The sequence below is a fragment of the Onychostruthus taczanowskii genome, unplaced genomic scaffold, assembly GCF_017590055.1.
Source record: "Onychostruthus taczanowskii isolate IOZ18803 unplaced genomic scaffold, ASM1759005v1 scaffold24, whole genome shotgun sequence".
Taxonomy (NCBI): Eukaryota; Metazoa; Chordata; class Aves; order Passeriformes; family Passeridae; genus Onychostruthus; species Onychostruthus taczanowskii.
The window spans coordinates 852,820-870,896 of NW_024499684.1; the positions used below are offsets into that span (position 1 = coordinate 852,820).

Here is an 18,077-nt window from a genome sequence, read left to right on the forward strand (position 1 = left end):
TAAAGGCTGATGTGTATTTGTCTTCAGCTGCACTACAGAAACCCTGCCCTGCTCCATTAGCCAAATGTCACTGTCACACAAAGAACTGTCCCCATCTGGATTAATTTTGAAAATTAAGAGAAGAGTATAAGAGATTATGTGATAAAACACTGCTGCAATAATCTATCCTGACCTCCTGCAAGCACCATACAATTTTTTCTAAATTAATTCTAATTAAAGCAAGTTTTTTCACTTCCCACAACGGAGATCTTCTCATTTGCTTCCTTACAAGGCACTTTTGCTAGGTCTCAGTCACCTCCCAGACTGCATCCTGGCCATGAGAAATAAATTGGGATTAATCCAGTGTCTGGTTCTGGTCCTCCATGGAAAAATGCTTTTTGTTTAGAAAATCCACTGTTCTCTCCCAAGTGATACCACTCCTGTGTAAGAGCCTGAGTGGAACAGTCAGACAAACTGAAATGTGGCTCCTGATCCAGAAGGGACAGCAGAGCTCAGCTGCCACCTCCAGCCAAGGACCATCCTGTGAAATGAGGGATCCTCCTTGCACCTCCTGCCAAGACAGATGTGTGCAGCCACTAACTGCTGGATTCAGCACCAATCTATCTGGATAGATTTTTTTTTTCAGAAAACATGTAACCAAGTGCTTAAAAATCTATTTTAATGACATTTTCAAGAATAATAATACTCTGCATTACAAAAGAAAGAGGTAAAAGGTACGTCTTTGACATATCAGAAAAACTTACAGCAAAGGCAAAGAGTATCTTCCAACCAAAATAAAGCTATGTTGTTCCCTACAGGGAAGCTTTAGGTGTCTGAGATTCCTTCACCCAATTCACTTTCAGCCTTCATAGAAAAAGGTGAACAGTCAAAATAGTCACTCTACCATGTCAGTTTAAATATTCCACTGACTGTTGACAATTTAGCAATAAAATTACAAATATACAGAAAGTGGATCTACTGTACCAAAGCTACTCACACGACCAACAGCAAAAATACATAACAAAATAAGCAGAAAATAAATGTCTTCATTCATAAAAGCAGAATTACTCCCACATTCCACTCCGTCCCAAACGAACACGGTAAACAAAAAGGAAGACAATTGTTGTCATACTTTGTAGAGAGGGCAGAAGACAAATCTACACAGGACTCACAAATCTGGACTAACCCTAATTCTACAAACCATTTGCTGCAGAATCACAGTTCATACATGAACACATGTAAAATTTATAGTAACAATACAGAACAAGGGATGCTAATGAAGGGTCGCTGCCTGTTGGGCAGAACAAGCCCCGGTCCAGCATTCCAGACAGCACAGTGCTTTGGAGAATCCTCACAAAAGGCCAAAAGTGATCACCAAAAGTGTTTTTCCAAGCAGGAGGACAAGACACAAGGAAAGCAGTATTGCCTTCAGTGCAGCGTCAGGCTTCGGAGCACGGCATTACAGACACGGAATGCTACAAATACACGGGCTCCGTCGGCACCCAGGCACGGAGGGCGGGCCGTGCTTCCCTCAGCTCCGGCACGACGGGCCGCGTTAAACCGGCCCTGCCTCGCCGGCTTTAACTGCGTTCAGAAACACCCTGAGGGCCCGAGGCAGCTCCTGCCAGCCTCCCTGCGGAGCAGCAGCCCGCGGGCCGGGCCCAGCCTACAGCCGCAGCAGGAAATAGATCTCGGGCTGCTCCTGGGCGCCGGGCGGCAGCGGCAGCTCCCCGCAGCCGTGCGGCAGCGCGGAGCAGGCGCCCTCGGGCACGCCGCGGCGCTCCCCGGGGCAGCCGTGCAGGTAGCGGCCGATGTAGGAGCCGGTGGAGTGGCGGTTCGCGGCGTGCGGCGGCCCCGCCGCCTTGCTCCGCAGCACCACGCCGGGCACGGCGCTGCCGCCGCACGGCCGGGGCTTGCCCGCCGCCTCCTGCCGCTCCCGGGCGCGGCTGGCGATGTTCCGCACCCGGCTCTGGCTGCGCGACGACAGCTTCCTCACCAGGGCCCGCGGGCAGTCCTCGTCCGGCTGCCTGGGGCACAGCGGCTCCCGGCTGTCCTCCTGCTCCAGGGACAGCAGCCGCCGCAGCTGCTCCGTCAGCGCGTCCGTCGAGTGCGGCCTCACGCCCTGCATGGCGGCCGCCTTCCTGTCCCTCAGGCCCGAGGAGATGAAGCTCCTGCTGATGTACTGATACTTACTCTCAAAGTTGCAGGAAATGTCCTCCGAGGTCAGGTCTCCCAGACTCTTGGACTTGCAGGGGCTGCTCTGCTGGATGGCCGGGTGTGGGGGGAACGGCAGAGCCGCCGGGCGCGGGGGGCAGGCTGAGCTGGCCTGGGGGGCACGCACTGCAGCCTTGTGCTTCTCCGAGCGCTGCGGCCGCCACAGCCCGGCGTTCTCGCACGCGGGCAGAGCCAGCTGGCTCCCTGCAGCCCCCGAGTTCTCGGAGCAGTGCCAGGCAGCAGCACAGAGCGCAGCGGCCGAGCTGCTCCCGGAGGTCCTGTCACCGCCGTGCCCGTGGTCCTGCTTCTGCCTCAGGCTCACAGGAGAAGCCAGCTGGCTCATGTCCTCCCGCCGGTACTCACAGGCGGTTACCAGCAGGTCCTGGCAGTCCCCATCCACCTCCAGCAGGCTGCTGCTGTCCGAGTGCCCCTCAGGGGCTTCCCAGCTTGGTCCAGATTTTGTAGCACAATTCCTTTTGGGATTTGCGTTTAGCAAAGAGAGGGATGAAGAGCAAGAGCCAGGCAAGTTACTTTCTAGACTATTTAATCTTTTCTTGCAAACTAATGCCCTGTGGCTCTTACATTCAGAAGCTGGAGATGCTTCGTGGATAATTGTGTATGTGGAATACTCTGCATCCTCCAGGCTGGAGAACATGGCTGTGTCCGGAGCGGAGAATAAAGAGGATTTGTTGGATTTTGTGGGAGTGAAGTTGTGCCTGCAGGGGCTGCTCAGGTCTGCAGCAAACACGTGTGGGACTGCAGCCCCCACCCTGGGGGTCTGGCTGCTGCTGCCGTGGGGGCTGGAGACAGCGGGCAGGGGAGTTTGGTCATCTGTGCCATCGAGCTGCCCGATGAGAGTGGACACAGCGCTGTCCAGCTCGCTCTCAGTCGAGAGAGAGACTTCATCAATGAGGTGAGAAATGTCACTGTCCTGCAGGGCCACCGTGGAGTGGCAGTCAGGGCCCTCAGAGCACAAGGTAGAAGAAAGGCAAAGAGGTGCTGCAGTGCTTTTCTTCGTGTCATATTTGTGATTCTCCACCTCTGCGTTCTGAGAAACAGAAGTCCCCATGAGACTGATCTTCCCTTCCTTAGATCCCTTTGTGTCATCTTCCTTTTTACCGTCTGCACAGTTTTTGTGGTGTAATTTTTCTGTGGGAAGTTCAGAGTCAGAGTCTTGCATTAGGGGGACAGTTTCATCAGAAAGATTATTCTCCTGGTAATCCACAAGGTGATTTGCTTGAGCTACACCATTTGCAAAAACCAAATGTTCAGGTTGCTCCTGTGGAGGTGGTACTGAACAGTCAGCTGTAGAATCCCTCTGGTCATTCTCCTTCTTGAACTGAGATGCTAAATTTGAAGCATTTGACTTTTGCTCCGAACATGGAATACCCAATTCTTTCAAGCTTGTTTCCTTCTCATTTGTATTGTCAGCACTGTTGGCTAAATTAAATGAGAAACATATTAGTGGCATACAATAAACACATTAGTGGCTCTGTTTATCAACAGCAGTTTTGTCCTTAGACAGACAAATGGAGAACGCAAAACTAGGTACAGTTGTGACAGAACTTAATCATGGGGTTGTGCAGGTTTAGTACAAATTATCTGAGTGACATGAATAAATGGAAAAATACAACTGCAGGCACTTCATTGAAATTTCCTTGGAATGTCTATTACATCAAGCAGGTGATGTAATATTTGTTGTAAGTAATGTTAATGAGGTACCACATCATGGCTTGCACGTGGCATTACCTTCAGCTGTGTTCCTAGTCACATTTGTACTATAAAGAAGCGTGGCAATAAAGACAGAACAAAACAGCTCTGTTAAAACACACAACACTTGAAAACAAGATGCATGCTTCAAGCTGAGTCAAAAGCATCGAGTAGATGGACTCCAGACTGGTTTATACATGTGGTTACTGCAAAGTGTTACAGTACAAGGATTTCATTTGGATCTTCTACCAGCAGGCAGCATTCACAAGGGCAAGGGTTTGAATTCCTCAAAAAACACATATTGGATGTTTTCTCCACAAATCCTCTTGTCTTTCTGTGCCATATCTGAGCTCTGTGACTCACTCCTTTGGAGATTTAATGAAGCAGGCACTATAGAAGTGAACTTGGTGTAATAGATACTGGTTTTAATGATTGCTAGAAATCAGGTACTCTTGGAAGAAGCAAGGGGAGCCCTGACCTTTCACCAGAAGTAATTTTGGAAGCATCTTACCAGATGTGTTTTCCTCTCCCATGGCCTCCTGGGCAGTGTCCTCTGCTGGGCAGGGCAGCTCTACCATGAGGAATCTGTCCACGGGCATGGACGCGGGACGCGCCTGCAAGGCGCGGTTCGGCCGCCGGACCACCCCTTCCTTGTCCTTCAGGTCCGTTGGCTCGGAGGCACTGTCCTTAATCTCAGCAGCCTCCAGGAAGCCCATCTTGCTCTTCTTCCTGCCCTTGGCCGGGGCGCTGGCCGTGCGCCGCAGGATGCGCTCGCCGATGGAGCGCTTGCGCGCGTGGTGCCCGCTGGCCTCGGCGGCGCCCGCCTTGGGCGCCTTGGAGAACAGCCCTCGGAGCCCGATCAGCTGCTTGCTCTGCAGGGACAGAACAGCACAGCCTGGCCTGAGCTCACACTCACTCTGCAGGGACAGAACAGCACAGCCTGGCCTGAGCTCACACTCACTCTGCAGGGACAGAACAGCACAGCCTGGCCTGAGCTCACGCTCGCTCTGCAGGGACAGAACAGCACAGCCTGGCCTGAGCTCACACTCACTCTGCAGGGACAGAACAGCACAGCCTGGCCTGAGCTCACGCTCGCTCTGCAGGGACAGAACAGCACAGCCTGGCCTGAGCTCACGCTCGCTCACAAGGCAAAGAGCTGCTCTCACCGTGCTTATGAGTGATGACGACAAAGTTCAAAACGCAGCAAAGCAAAAATTCACACCAAGCCACTCACAGCTACTCTGAGCAAGGAGCTCCCAGCACGGGTCTCCATGGATTCATGCATGCCTGCCTTTCTCCTCATTAGGATGGCAGCCTGCCACAGTTACCAGAGAGCTTTGCTCGGTCTCCTAATGGGACCTGACAAGGCTCTAGGAAGTGCTCGGCAGTGACAGGCTGCCCATTAACGTGGAGTTTTCTGTGCATGGGTTTCATCAAAGCAATATTCAGATGTTTCAGAGCCTGCATGGAGAATGGTTCCAGTTTGGCAGTTGCAGATCATGCGATTGGGAACCACTGGAAAGTCTGTGGCCAGCAAGTGCAAAGTGCATGCTCATGAGCTCTACCTTTGTGGCTCCTAGAAAGTGCATTATTGTGTAACTGGGATTGAGGATTAAAGGGCTCCACTGAAAGGCAAAAAGAAATGCAAATCCATTTGGCTAATGTTTTCAAGACTGCCACACAAGCAAATAAGGTAACAGTACATCAGCTGTAAACAGAACCACTCTACAGCAAACCATTTAAAGCTATTTCTTAGTTTAATATGTGTCCCCCAGGAACTGAGCTGATCTCCTCACTCAGCCTATCATTCATTCAGAGCAGCACCAAGGGAACAGACCCAGGGACAGAGATGGAATCCCAGCAGGTGTCCTCTCCTGCTGCCCTTGCCTCCCCTCTGGAGTTACACTGCTGGTTTTCTTGAGCATATTTGTTCTTACAAGGGCAGCAGCCAAACAGGCCCCTGCAAACCGTCCCCAAGGGATGTGGTCTCACAGATATGCCCAGATGTGCACATACCAATACATGTGATCCCATCCCGTGCTCTGATGGGATCAGGGAGGAGAAAGGAAGTGGAGCTGGGAGAGGATCTGGACAAGAGCTACATTTAAATCCATTTTTATCAGAAGGAAGATGTAAATTTCCAGCTGTACTTACCTTTCCATAGGTCTCATTAATGATTATGTGAACAAATATGGAAGCTTCTGTCAGTCCTTCTAAATACACATGGCGATAGCCTGGGGAAACAGAAGTGGAAATATTTCCACACAAACTCACCAAGAACCAGCAGTTTGCATTTTATGCCCAGCTAGCAATGACTGTCTATAAAAGTGATGTATACACTGGAAGCCACCTGGTGCCTTTAGAAAACTTCTCTGGTGTCCTCACAGGTTTTTCAAGCCCCAGTACAAATTGCATCCAAGTTATAAAAAACTCACCAGCAATAATTTCCAAAAGCATGGACAACCAAACTCCTTTGAGGAATGGTGCATAAAGCACCCGAAGAGAACAGAAGATTTGTCCAAGCTTCACATGAAGACACAGAGATAAAGATTTATAAAATCTATCATCTCGTGCTGCTAACGACCTCCTTGGGTTTGAGGGTGGATTTGCACGCCCAGAAGAACAGGGGGACTCACCAGGCACGAGGCTGCTGAAGGCCACAGTTCTCTGCCCCACAAAGTCTCTCCCGATGGGATCGTGGTCCCAGACCAGGAACCGCACCAGGGCAATTTCGGGCATGTGGATGGTGAAGGTGAGGGTCTCCTCCCACACAGGATTGAACCCTGCAGGACAAACAGGACACACTCTGGGAAACAAGTCCAGAGAGAGTGCTTGCCTCAGGTCCAGGAGGAACAGGACACAGGCAGCAGCAGCAATGACACTTCCATCATGTCAGCCACTAAATGTGACAGATCTGCCTCTAGGCTTGCTTTAAAAACAAAATGGGTCTGCCTGGGAGCTGGCAGGGATACCCAGGCAAGCACTGAGATAGATACAGATAGATTTGACCTTCTGCATAAAGGAAACTTAAGAACAATTTAGTTAAAAGACAATGTGGGGAACAACTCTTGCCCTTCACCTCTAACTTGTTTGTCTCCACACCAGAAATTCTGTCTGGGAAGCAGAAATAATTTGTTAAATACAATCATTTTATTTCATCAGATAAGATGCTTTGCAATTCAGAAAGCAATAACAGACACTAATTAATTTACACTTATTTAATATTTTACTCTAAGAAGAAATCACATAGATTATCTTACCATTGTCATCCACCACCCTGGTCTGATCTTTACAGCAGTCAACAGGTAACCCAATAATCTCCACCTCAACAAAGGGATCTATAATCTGTTTTTCAAAAACACAAGATTTTAAAAGCAAGCCAGTCATTTAAATGAAGGTGAACTTTTTAAAAATTAATGGAGAGAGTTGATTTAAATTCATGTGAGAATTCAAACCCCTTTGATTGACATGAATTTTCAAGCAGCATTATCATGGGAATTGGTTCCATGAAGTCCATATTGATGTATGGTTTGCATCAAGAGCTATGGACAGCTGTGACTAATTTTCATTAAAGTCACCCTTTAAAATACAAACCAAATCAGTTCTTAAACATCACGAGTAGGACACAGGCTGGGGGAAGTATAGTATGTAGTGACCAAATGCTTGACAGTGTCTGAAATGTACTGGTGTATTTGAATAAGGAGAGGGTTTGAGTCACACACTGCTGTTTCACTGCAGGAGCTCCCCTGGAAGTGTCTGCTGGCACCAGAGCTTCTCACCTCTCCTCTGTCCCCCAGCATTGAGTCAGGAGGCTTGGGGAGCTGCTGCCCACTGATGATCTTCAGAATCAGCTGCTTCTTAGGACTGGCAGGAAGTGGATCAGCAGAGTAGGGGTTGAATGTGCCTGAAGGATGGCAAGAATGAGATTGTAAGGAAAAAGATACACATAATAAATATCACCCCCCAAAACACACACAGAGACAGACTAATTCAGTCAGAAATGAGAAACTATGAGTTACAATCTTTTCTAAGTGGAGAACCCCTTGGTTTTGTGATTCCAAGTCAGAGTTAGACCAAGCCCTGGATACTTGCTTCTGGGCCACTGCAGAGCTTGCTCTACTTTCCTGCAGCTGGTCATCCTAGGACCCCTTTTTCTTCTTTTAAACTCATGTTAATAAGGCAAAGACTCAAAATATACATATATATGTATGATCACAGTGAGAGATTGCACACTGGTACAAGTCTAAGAGCTACGAGTGCATGGAAATATGAAGGATTCTAGATTTGTTTGCACTTTCCTTTCTTGTGCCTTTGCTGTGAAGGACACTTTGTGAAAGGCCTGGCAGCTACAGTCATAACTAGACTGGAGCCTTACCTTTGCACATCTGCTGAGGTTTGAGGACATAGCCACAGTTGCCATTTACCCTGAATTTTGCTTCATTTAACTGCATCACACGTCCCTCAGACTGGTAGTTCAGGGCCACTGAAAGAGAGAAGTGGAGTGTCATTAATAAAGATAATATTGCTAGGCACATACACACCCAAAGGGAAGGAAGTCTGTCGTGCAGCTCCTACCTAACTGGCAGCCCACATTCCAGTAAGGAACAGGGTTGAAGTTGCTGGAGTCGATCCGGTAGGCTGAGGGATAGACCCGCGTCAGCTGCCTCTGGTTGTAAAGCATGAACTGCTCGGCCTTCTGCTGCACTGCCTGGTGGGCTCTGGTCTCACTGAAGGACAGCACGTTCCCTGTGGAGCCTGTGGGCCATGGTACAACCACGAGAGAGGTGACAAACCATCCCAGGGCACGGGGCCTGAGCCTCATTCCCTGGGTATCAATCAAGGGCAACGTGAGATTTAATCCAGTGTTCCAGAATAGCCATGGTACAACCACGAGGGAGGTGACAAACCTTCCCAGGGCACGGGGCCTGAGCCCAGACCTCATTCCCTGGGTATTAATCAAGGGCAACGTGAGATTTAATCCAGTGTTCCAGAATAGATTGTCTTGTCTTACACAAATCATGCACCCTGGGTAACTGAAGGGCACCAGCTCCCTCTTCCAGGAGGGTCTGTTGTTCTCCCCCCAAATCTGCAGACTTGAAAGGAAAGCCAAGGGAGAGCTCCAGCTAAACAGCCCAAGCCCAAGAGCTCCTGCTGGGGCCTTTCCTCCTGGAGACCCCCAGACGTGGCAGCTCTGGGGAGCCTGCAGCAAAATCCTCTGCAGGCAGGAGGGGCAGAGGAGTCACTGCCAGGGAGGGAGTGCCCTGCTGGGCTCTGGGTTTGCCCTGTGCCACCCTGACAGCAGCACTACATGCCAGCCCTGTGCCACCCTGACAGCAGCACTCAGCCCCCTCCTCTCACAGGTGACATGCCAGCCCTGTGCCACCCTGACAGCAGCACTCAGCCCCCTCCTCTCACGGGTGACAAGGGACATGCCAGCCCTGTGCCACCCTGACAGCAGCACTCAGCCCCCTCCTCTCACAGGTGACAGGGGACGTGCCAGCCCTGTGCCAGCCCCATACCATCATCCACGATGTCCTGGGCTGCCACGGAGTTGGTGTACACCACCAGGTCAGACAGGGCCCGGCACAGCTTCACTGTCTTCCTGCGGCGGGCAAGCCTGCTGGGTTACAGCAAACAAAAACAGGCACTTGAAGGATTGAAGGTGTATTTCAATGCCCCTTTCTGTTCTTTTCAACAACAAGGAAATGCAGAATTGTGAGCAGGGAACCCTGTGTAGCAAACTTCCTTGGAGAGGGTTTTGGGATGACTGCTCCTCTCTACCTCCACAGCCCATCCACACAAACAAAATTTTTCATTTAAAACATAATGAAACAGCTGCACCATGGTTGTTCTAGACAATACCAAGGAGCATTTCAGTGAGAGCAGACACATTCTCAGTGGCACTTTTTTGATTGCTTTTTTCCCCATTCTCAGATGCAATAAAGTTGCCTGGGCTGTGATGCACCTTCTTTAACCTGCACAGTTTGCTGTGTTTGCAGCAGGTGAAATAGGGCCTGGCATCTTTCCACGAGCAGTGGTGCTGCCACACTTCTCTGCAGTTAATTGCTGCTTGCAGCCTGTGACAGGTGACACAGCCAAAACACCGGGCTCACAGCAAACCCACCTGACAGCTGTCATGTGTGGCTGACACGTCACACGTGACACAGACACGGCACCTGCTCTGGGCACAGCCTCTCACACTGATGGCACAGAACAGCCCTGGCCTCACCTGAGGGGCTCCAGCTCACCTGTGGGGCTGCCCTGGCTCCTTGCCCGGAGGGTGCTGCTGGCCGTCCTCGTCGTCCGAGGCACTGTGGGCCTTGGCTGCTGCCTTTGCAGCTCTCTGTGGGGAAAGAGCCAGGCAGGGTCAGTCACTGGGCTCCCTTACTGAGCCTGGGGCTGGGCAGGAGGCTGAGCTGGGCTTTGCAGCTCCAGGGACAAAGGGGACCCCCGGGGCTGGGCAGAGTTTCCCTGCCCAGAGCACAGTGCCCCCCGCAGCAGGGATTCCAGCTGTGGCCACGAGCAGCTCTGTGTGCTGCCGGCTCTCAGAGCATTATTTCTGTGTGCTGCCAGGCCTCAGGGGATATTTCTGTGTGCTGCCAGCCCAGCCAAGCCTCAGAGGATATTTCTGCCAAGGGTCTGGCCAGCACAGGCCACTCTGTGCTCTGCACCTGCCCTGCTCCCTCCCAACACCAGAGGACAACACTGCTCCCCTGGCTCCAGGGCATGCTCCTGCTGAAATCCCAGTGGATTGTGTCCTGTTTAACAAACAGCAACACACAGCAGGGTCTAAATATACAGAGCACTCCTTCTGCCCACCTGTGCCTCCCCCAGTTTAGAAAATTAAACATATTCATTAGTGAAGGTGTGAACAGAGTCTGGGCAAAATGTTCAAACATCATCTTCCTGCTCTCTTTTGAGCCACATACAAATATTCAAGTGATTCTAAATTATTACACTATAAAGAAAATAGCTATGATAAAAAAGATTAAAACCTCAAAATCTCCTTTTTTCATAAGCACCTATGATTTAACAGTTTCCAATTTCAACATTACATCTTTTGTAATGCTAAACACAGCTTCAAATGAGAGTTATTTAATCCCCTTCCATCAAGAGGTAATTAATATAACTGAGAGCTCCTTATCCTTTTGCATCTGGCTCACTGAGCACAGATTCCTTTCCTCCCCTTGTCATACACCCTGTTGGACATAATTCAGTTTGCTGTGTTTGGTGCTGACATGCAGTTGACTATATTGGAAATCATTTGCATAGGTCTCTTTGGAGGCTGAAGGTCTGCACTGAGCATGTTCCATGCAGTTGATTTTCAGGAATTGCCAGCTTTAGTGTCTCTGTACCTCCCCAGTAGTTTTTAAAGAGTTTATTCATTTGGCACAAGAGCTGGCTGAAAATGTCATGTGTCAATACTGTTGGGTGGATAATTCTGTATCTGCAAAAAGATCAATAGTAACCAGTCTTTCCAGGCATCCCTTCAGCTGGAAAGGCATCAGGGAGCAGTTACAGGATGTCTCTGTTGCCTCAGTCTACAATACAATGACTTTTTTTTTTTTTTTTTTTAACTATATATACCCTTATTTTTTTCACCAGAGATGAAATGAATGGGCTTTCCGACCTGCTACATCCATTAGGATAACTGGCTGCAGTAATTAAATTATTGACAGACTTTCCAGCCCTCAGCAGAAGCAGCAGATTCCAGTGGCTGATGCTTGCCTGTGACATGTCATTCCCAGCATGTGTGTGGCCAGCAGCAAGCACAGGGTGCCACGGGCAGTGCCCACTCTCAGGGACCACGGGTACCTGGAGCTCTTACCCCACCCTGAGGGGGAAACTGAGCCAAAGGTGCTGAAGGAAACACGAGCACTTTAACTGATGCCAGCTTGGAATTGAAGTGTGAATGGGAGTCCTGGTACTGTCTGCTTAGGGAATTTTTGATGGCTCCTAGCTGGCTTCAGGGCAGAGGGACTGGTGACTGATTAAGTTCTTTGAAATGTCTCTTAATGATAAAAAACTGCTCAGATTCTCAGTCCCAAAGCTCCTCACCACGGAGAGCACAGCCCAGGAGCAGCAGTCTGGCGGGCTGGGGGCACAGGGACTGACTGGGCTGGGGTCCTGCCTCCCTGCTCAGCTCTCACTGCCTCCTGCAGGAAGGGAGCTGGCAGCTGCAGCAGCTCAGGCTCAGCTGTAAACCTGAGCTCAGGGCGTGTGGGAGTAGGGGATGCAGATGACAGGAGCGCATTTGTCAGGACATGGGAACGGGAGGAAACGTGGGCACTGTCCCTTGTGGGGGCTGCTCTGTGCCCAGCTGGGAAATGAGAGCCCTCAGCTCCTGCCTGGGCCAGTGGAAACACCCCTGAGGAGCAGCAGAGCAGGCAGTCCGGCCCAGCAGCTGCACAAACATAACCAGGACATGAAAACCAGGAGGAGATCAGGCAGAACACATCTGCACAGAGCAGGAGCACAGAGCCAGCACTCAGCCACAGCAGCCCCTGGGAGAAGGGACAGTCCCAGCACGGCCCTGCCCAGGGTGGGACACAGCAAAACTGGGCCCAGACTGAGCCAGGCGCTGTCAGCTCTCTGGAAAACAAGATATGCTGAGATATTTGTCTCTGCAGCTCTTCTGCTGCAGCAAATTTGATCAGAAAATCAGCAATTCCACAGCATGAGTAAAGGTGATCTTTTAGTCACGTGAGAAGTTTTTGTTCATCTTAAAGGTTCTCAATCTTCTGAACAGATTAAGACACCAAGTGTAATCACACAGGCTCCCTCCTCACTGCCCCCATGCCCACCACGCTTGTCTGGAGCAGTAAAACATTGCCAGGGTCTCTGGAATGCTGCCAGTCCTAGAACAGCAACTCAGCTCTCATTTATTTCACTCACCTTGTGTTTACCGAAGTTCCCCATTAACGATCGACCATGAGACTTTTTTCCACCTTCTTTTGTGTCCAAGTTCTGTGCAGAAAAAGTGCAAAAAAAAGCATAACTAAATACCTTCAGAAATGTCTTTAAAGAGTCTGCTACAGTCTCCAAAAGGCAGCATTTCAACCTCATACAAGTAATTGTATGTCATCCTGGCTCAGTATTAGGAAAGTAAAATTATTGCAAATGAGACAAAGTGAGTTAAAGTCTGATCTGTGAACAAATTGAAATCCAAAATCTCATAACAGGACTTTTCTAATTTCTTTGTACGCTTCATAGTTTAGAATCATCTAACTGTAAAGAAAAATACCAACATTAGCACTCAAGACAACAACAAACCATGTAGAAAAAGCAGTCTAGCAAAACCAGGCAAATAACAACAAACCAAGACATCAGAGTGTTCTTGAAAGCAGCCACAAAGGGAAAAGGGAGAGGAAAAAGAATCTCTTAGCAGATAAATGTGGACTTCTCACAGGCAGCCTGCAGGCTGAGTTCCACATTCCCAGCCATGCCCCCAGACATCAGCTGGATAACTCCTGGCAGCATCTCACTTCTTCTGTCAGGAACACACAGCCCTTCATCTTCTGAAGAGCAAAACAAAACTGAAGAATATTCCCCCAGCATTTCAGCTGGGCGAGTGTTTCTGTGAACTCCAGCTATTCCCTGTTCAGGGCTGAGCTGGAGTCACTTTGGGCTTTCATGACCATGAGGGCACGGGGGGCCCAGCAAAATCAACAACCTGTGTTCAGAGATCTGCTCAGAGCTCAGGCTGGAAGTCTCTATAACATGTAGAAAGAATCTTTAGCAGATTTTTACTTCTTTTAATAGCAATTATTTGGGAAAAATTGAAGGCAGACCAGTAATGAAAGAAAAATAAATGACCAGTAAAAAAACCAGGAAAATATCCCAACTGCTCCCTTTCTGGCCCATCAGTTACACTGCAACTCCCAGAAAAGAGCTCTGTGACACTGGTTCCAGAGCAGGCACATCTCCACAGAAAATTCACCCTGTAATTAATGTCCCTGGAGTTTGCATCCAGTTCCTCAGTTCCTGGCTCTCTCATCTGCAGCACATTGCACTGTGCAGTCCTCACAGGGGCTGTGAAGGGAGAGCCCACGTACCTGCTTCAGGTTCACACTGAAACTCTGGTGAGTTGCCTTCAGCAGGGCTCTCACAGTGAAGCTGTCAGGATCCTCTTTGTCCCTGATTTGGGATTCTTTTAGCAGAGACTCCAGTTTTGTTCTTATGAAAGATTCCACCTGGTGCTGAGTTGCACCATTGCTCTGAAAGACACCAGGAAACCCAGTTCAAGTGGGAGTTTGTGTCCATCCCATTACACACTGAGGTCACACAGTGCTCCCATTTCCTTCCCTCTGCAAGAAAAGACTCCTTGCACAACCCTGCCTGATTCTGCCCTTTCTACCTGTGGCTTCACTCCCATTTCCTTCTCCTTTTCCCCTGGGTCCTCCCAGCTCAGCTCACAGTCCCCCTGCAGACCCCCAGGACCTGGCCATGGGCTCTCTCTGCCTCACAGCTGTCACAACCCCCCCTTCTCTTTCAGAAGAGCATGAATTCCCAGCTAATGCACTTACAGACACCCTAAGCATTAGAGTCCTGCTCCAAACAGTGAAAAAAGGCAGTGTTTTCTGTCAACAGTCATCCAGACTGTACAGACTCAAACCAGCCTCTTACATAAGGCACTTATAAAGTAAAAATGAATCCTATGGAGCAGCATGAGCCTGACACAGGAATTAAAAACTTAGGAATGAAAAACTCTGCTAACAACTGTAAGTAGGACATGGAGTGTGCATGTAAGAAATGCAGAGCTGTCACACTCTGGGAACTGACTGTGTGCACATACAAAGCAGGGCTTTAACTTGCAGTCGTCCTCAATTTCATCAGCACTGTCCTCTTCTGAAACCTCTCCTTCCTCAGCATCTGCTCCAAGGCTGCAGGGCAACTTCTTACCCTAAAATTAGGAAAAAACACCCCCAATAAATGTGGTCAGTGTTAGTTAGTGCACCCAATCTGCTCCTTTTGCTTTACCATCTGCTCCTAAATAAATCACCTACTAAATTGCTGTGATATTGCTCCTGTGCACAGAAATGTTCTCAGCATACCTGCTTCATCAGTGGGAGATAGGAATGACACTCAAGATTTCTACAGAAATGCAGAGGATTGATTTTTACGCTGCATTTTGAAAATAATAATAATGCTGCTGCTAATGAATGGGTCAAGTTCACTTCATGCTGGTACCTTTACACTGGCTTAAATCCCTGAGTGTTACTAGAATGACTCCTTATATACACTTACAGGATGAAAATTATGCTGTTATTTGAAATTGTTTGGCTAGTGAATCAATACTGCCTTTCAAAGGAAAATGTATAAAAAGAGCAAAAACAATAGCAAAAAGATGAGAAGCTGGCTTACTTCTCAACAAGGTACTGATTCCTGAATCTGATTTTATCTTTTCCAACAGAGCTGCTTAAATTGAGCAGGGGATGGGAGACAGGGCTTTGTGCAGGTATCCTGTGATGCTTCAGATAGAATTTCTCATTCTGAAAGCAGCTCAGCTCCACAGCAGTCTGCACCCACAGGGCTCCAGCAGTGAGAGCTGGAGGATCACACTGAAATGACAGGCTCACACGTGCTGAAAAGGCAGCTCAGAGTTCAGGTAAGAGCCAGAGAACTCACCCTCTCCTGCCTTTAGTGCAGTGCCTTTAGTGCAGGGATTTCTCACAGGAGTGATGTTCCACATGATTTCCTGTGGATCCCTCAAACACCAGCCCCACGTGTTTGCACAGCTCATTAACCAGCAGCCCCCCCAGAAAACTGATGCAGTGAAATGCAAAATCACGGCTGAGCACTCAAAGGGCTCCTAATTTAGGGTCAGCTCTGTACTGTGCACTGCAGCACGTTCAAACTAACATCAGACAAACTGTGAATCCCTGCAGACAGACTGACACCAAGGACAGGGGGAAAGCCAGAGTACCCTGAGAGCTCACACACAAGTAATTGCCCCGTGTCCAAGTAAATTAGACAATCTAATAGGGCAGAACTCTTTTAATCATCCTCCCAAAGGTCTGCCTTGTGCTTCTTCCCTGCTCTATCCATTCTGGCTTTTGGAATTCCTTTCAGAGCAAATCTTTTGGAGTGAGAGGCTCACTCAATGAATCCTGCACAGAGCTCTGGGGCCTCTTCCAGCTCCTCCTGAGCTGCTCTTCTCCCATAAACACAGCAGATGAACCATGAGCAGAGTTCCATCCCATGAACTACAGCTCTGAGCTGGGTGAGGGAAGGGCAGGAAAGCTTCACTTTTCTATCACTCCAAAGTACTTTGTCCAAGGAAGGACTGTCAGATAATGTTTGGATGCTAAAGGGATATGAACTGGTCCTCCAAAGAAAACCCACAATAAATATCACAAGCTGACCTCTGTTGCATTCTGAACATGCCCAGCAGCAAGTTACCTTCACTAGGATTTTCCCTTTTAAATCCTGAGGGCTGGGAAGCTGCCTGGGATCTCCAGTGCTCACAGATGACAAGTCCAGTTTGTCACCAAATATCTCCTTCAGGTACTGGGCAATCTTCTTTTGCTGTTGAATACTGCAGTGGTTTTCAATGGACAGGATCACTGGAAACCTGGAAACAAAGCCCCAGACACTCTCACAGCTGTGTGTGAAGAGACCCTGCACTCTTACCACCCACGTGGGAATGAACAGCTGAGCTCTTCCACAGATTTGCCCCCCTGTTTTCTAAACTCTTGGCAGCCCCCGGGTTCTAAAACAAGGAACCCCACATTAACCCCAACCAAATAATGAAAACCACCTCCTTTAGTTTTGAAAGTAACACCTTGTACTACTCATCAATAAATAACACCGAACTTCTGGGCTTGGTTGGGTTTTTTTCCCACAAATCCATTGTGGGTGCTTTTTATTTAAATAAATAAAAGGCAGTATTTTCCTTTTATACTCTTTAAAGTACTCAAAATTCTCGACACCCACTCATGATCTGAGACTACTCTGTGTGTGTGTGTGTGTGTGTGTGTATGGGTGAAGTCCACAGTTTTCATAATAAACTGTTATAAAGCACCATGGCAAATGAAACAGATTCAGAACACTGCCCCACACCTCAGTATTTCCTCAAACTACACATGACAGCTTTTCAATTTTTCTGCTGAAATAAAGTATTTTCAGTAGGTAGAGAAGATCACAGTATCGATTTTTCAGGAGAATTTCCCTGTGGATGTGAGTGAGAAGTTCTACTGAAAGATAATCAGCAGTGTCAGACTGTCCAAAGCCTTACTGAGTTCAAGAGCACAAAAAGGAGCAACTTAGGCAGAACTCTCTCCCTCAATTGATGGGAAGAGCTTGTGCAGCTGAACAATAAACACAACACAGGCAATAAACAGGGGAACAGAATCCACCCTGATGTGTTTAAAGGAATATTTGCACTTCCTGGGCTTGATGGTTGTTTGCAGTGTGGGATTAACTGCAGAAAACAGGTGTACCTTCAAACCTGGCTCCACACTTACTCGTTTTTGACGAAGGCGTATTTATTGATGGTTTCTGCCACGTCCCGGAAGAGGATTTTGGAAGTCAGGGTGTAGCCATGGTGCACCACTGGCTCCCCATCTGGGCCATCCCAGCAATCCACTGTTAAGACCAGAAGAGCCCCACATTAAGAGGTGCCCCCAGTGTGATCCATTGCAGCCCCTGCTGGCGGCAGAGCTCACCTGCTCAGCCAGGCAGGGCCAGCAAGGCTCAGTCACCTCTTGGCACCTCTCATTCCATCTCCCCCGCCCTGCCAGCTGAGCTCAGACTAACAGGACAGTCTTTCCCGAGGTCAGATGAGAATTCTGCATCCTGGAACTGGTTTTTCTCTTGTATTAATTTGAGGCTTTTTCCTCATATATAAAACTACAAAGGTGTAATAGGTCAAATAATGTTTACAGCTACCTTGGGAATGCAGTTTTTACTTCTGAAGACAAACTATTTTAAAAGAATTTATTTTTTCCCACTCCCAATTTAACTTGCAGTTTTATAACTCACTGTATGAAGAGTAACATGAAATCCAGCACATGCAGAATAGACCAGCATAATAATGCTTTTCCTAATGAATGGCTGTACCCTGAATTTGCACCAAACTTGTCACTGCTGCTGCCCCTACAGGCAGTTGAACTTCCCAAGGAGAAAGCTGCAGAGCTATTCCCTGGGCTCTGAAGTAGCTGCAATAGCTTTGA

The 18,077-nt window shown here is 48.7% G+C and overlaps 1 protein-coding gene across 2 annotated transcripts in view; it reads right to left on the reverse strand.

Annotated features, from left to right (window-relative positions):
• Positions 1-691: 691 nt before the first annotated feature.
• PLCH1 (phospholipase C eta 1) overlaps positions 692-18,077 on the reverse strand; it is a 45,104-nt gene continuing 27,718 nt past the window's right edge. The window contains exons 9-24 of one of the 2 annotated variants that reach the window (XM_041405985.1): positions 17,370-17,490; positions 16,306-16,477; positions 14,699-14,806; positions 13,959-14,120; positions 12,799-12,870; positions 10,152-10,246; positions 9,423-9,520; positions 8,479-8,658; positions 8,279-8,386; positions 7,683-7,807; positions 7,164-7,248; positions 6,540-6,686; positions 6,058-6,137; positions 5,469-5,528; positions 4,415-4,775; positions 692-3,633 (exon numbers count right to left, since the gene is read on the reverse strand). In XM_041405985.1, the coding sequence (XP_041261919.1) occupies positions 1,646-3,633; positions 4,415-4,775; positions 5,469-5,528; positions 6,058-6,137; positions 6,540-6,686; positions 7,164-7,248; positions 7,683-7,807; positions 8,279-8,386; positions 8,479-8,658; positions 9,423-9,520; positions 10,152-10,246; positions 12,799-12,870; positions 13,959-14,120; positions 14,699-14,806; positions 16,306-16,477; positions 17,370-17,490 (3,962 nt within the window). In that variant the 3' untranslated portion in view covers positions 692-1,645. Of the gene's footprint in view, positions 3,634-4,414; positions 4,776-5,468; positions 5,529-6,057; positions 6,138-6,539; positions 6,687-7,163; positions 7,249-7,682; positions 7,808-8,278; positions 8,387-8,478; positions 8,659-9,422; positions 9,524-10,151; positions 10,247-12,798; positions 12,871-13,958; positions 14,121-14,698; positions 14,807-16,305; positions 16,478-17,369; positions 17,491-18,077 lie in introns of both variants that reach the window. The other variant, XM_041405984.1, reaches the window with a different exon arrangement.